Source organism: Habropoda laboriosa, unplaced genomic scaffold (assembly GCF_001263275.1).
Source record: "Habropoda laboriosa isolate 0110345459 unplaced genomic scaffold, ASM126327v1 scaffold124, whole genome shotgun sequence".
NCBI lineage: Eukaryota > Metazoa > Arthropoda > Insecta > Hymenoptera > Apidae > Habropoda > Habropoda laboriosa.
In genome coordinates, this window is record NW_017100265.1 from 1,577,938 (window position 1) to 1,580,168 (window position 2,231).

Below are 2,231 nucleotides of genomic sequence, written 5' to 3' on the forward strand. Positions count from 1 at the left end.
AGTAATTTAAGAACAGAAATGATTGTTCTATAGAAAATAAAATAATTTAAACGGAGAAATTATTTTTCCATCCGATTATGCAGATAAGAATTTAAGTTTCTGAAATTTCATTTTCACAGCTTTAACGTTATTTTTCAGTGTTAAACAGTTTTAACCCAAGTCTTCGCCGATTTTCAATTCTAAACGCTGAAGCAATAAAATAAAGTGACATTTTCTGACTGCAAAATACACTTTGAGTCAGAGTTACGGATTGAACTATCGTAAAGGCTATTCTTTCCTTTTTCTGAACTGTAAATGGAACCGATTTCTCTGAAACTGCAGTAGGAATGACCGCTGTTGGCACCGGTCCGGTATTTAAGCTCGAGCTTCTCGAAATAAATCACTTCCTAGCAGCTGTATGTCTCGTTACGCTAGCAAATGTATAAAGTTCAACGTACTCAATGTTGATGCTTCCAACGTCTTCATCAGATTACGATCGTAACAGGATGAAGTTCGCTTTAAGAAATACTAAAACTTCTAAAGGCCTGGAGAGTTGATTTTAAGGGAAACGTTCCATTAAAATGGCTACCTCGAAGTGAAGAGAATTTTAAGATTTCTCGCACAGTTCATGGTTTTATGTGCAGAACTAAAATGCTAAATATAAAAGGTAATGGTTCGTGTCTGGCACTCGCTGTTGAAACATGGACGTTCCATTGATTTGTATTCTCAGTAGACTTCCATTTTTCTACGATCTTCTTTTGTTAGAAATTTAACGATGGCTTGGCTATTATTTTACTATTTTTCTAAATTTCTAATCATATAAATTATGTTCATTTGATTGTTTTCAAAAATACAGAAAAATCCCAAATTTAATTTTTCTTCTCACTTACTGACGAAATATTGTTAAGTATTGTCAAACTTTTGGTAATGAACTGGGTTGGTCTTGGTTCTAAGGAAATTCGGCTCTGAGGTACACACGAAAAATAAGGCTGCACGAAAGTTATTTCTACACGCCTAAAAAATAATTTCATTAAAAAAAAAAAGTTGATAATTTTTGGCGTATCAAATTATAAACGTGAGCATTAAGGGAGTAAACTGAATCATCACGGTCGCCGAGTATAAGTACCAAAATAAAATTAACAATTTTCGTCGCGTCAAATTGCAAACGCTCGCGTTAAAGGGTTAATCGAATCATCAGGATCGCTAAGTACAACGCAGTAAAGCGTCAATTTCTGACCGTCGCGACGCCTGTCAGACGGTTAACCCATTAGACGAGGATAAAAGAAGGGTTCGTCTGGGTATCGTCTATCCCAGGGGATCACGTACCGGTTCGATCCGCTGAGGGATCCATCGTTGGTGAGGCTAGACGCGGAGCTGCTAGGCGTGAGGGGTTGCAACGATCTGGGCACGTCGTAGCAATCGAGAGGCGTCACGCCGGAGCCTCCGGAGCAGTTCGAATTCGGCGTGCAGGAGGTAGGCTGCCTCGGGATGTCGTAGCAAGAGGGTGCAGGACTTGGGCTACTTGCTGGTGACGGAATCACAGGAACAGCCCGCGGTGGCACGTCGTAACAGTCGCTCACGTCGCCACCATTGTCCACAGAACTTCTGCTGCCCGTCGTGTATCGGCCTGCAAAGAAAATTAGAGGGAACGATACAGCTGGATGTCCCTGTTCGCGAAGGAAGATGTATACAAGCGCCGTTCAGTCGTTGCCCGTACGGGCAGCGATGGGCTCTCCCGGGCATAAACGAATCGGCGGGCAACAAGTCACGCCTTGTCGGGCAACTTAACCCTTTCGATACTAACGGCGACTATTGTCGTTCATTGTTGAACGCTCGTTGTGAACTAACGGAGAATATAGTCGCGCTGTGTTGAAATCTTCCACACAAAATTATATTATTAAGCAATTTTATAAAGTGTTATCACTGTAAAATGTGTTAAAGTATGATTCCTTCTCGCCAATTCATTACACTGTACGGCAAAATTTAACTGCTATGCTTCTTATCTGGTGAAGTGGCGTTTGCGTCGTAGCTGTCCTCCGTTTAGTGGTAGGGTATTCGCGATAAAACTGTCCGTTCAACGGAGGGCACCGTGGACAAAGATGAAGCCGTATCGAAAGGGTTAAGAGTGTTAACAGTGTCTTGCGGGACCACAAGTGTCTTTCTCCCACTCCGCTTTAACGTGTGTGACATCTCTAGCCCGCGACTTCGCCCTCAGCCCTGCCCGCGGGCATCGGCGGGCGCCCTTTGCCCGC

The 2,231-nt window shown here is 42.8% G+C and overlaps 1 protein-coding gene across 1 annotated transcript in view; it reads right to left on the bottom strand.

The window, feature by feature from the left end:
• Positions 1-2,231, bottom strand: part of LOC108573146 (breast cancer anti-estrogen resistance protein 1) — a 154,602-nt gene that overhangs the window by 6,552 nt on the left and 145,819 nt on the right. Inside the window, exon 5 of the mRNA XM_017935530.1 lies at positions 1,306-1,606. Coding sequence (XP_017791019.1) covers positions 1,306-1,606 — 301 coding nt within the window. The remainder of the gene's footprint in view (positions 1-1,305; positions 1,607-2,231) is intronic.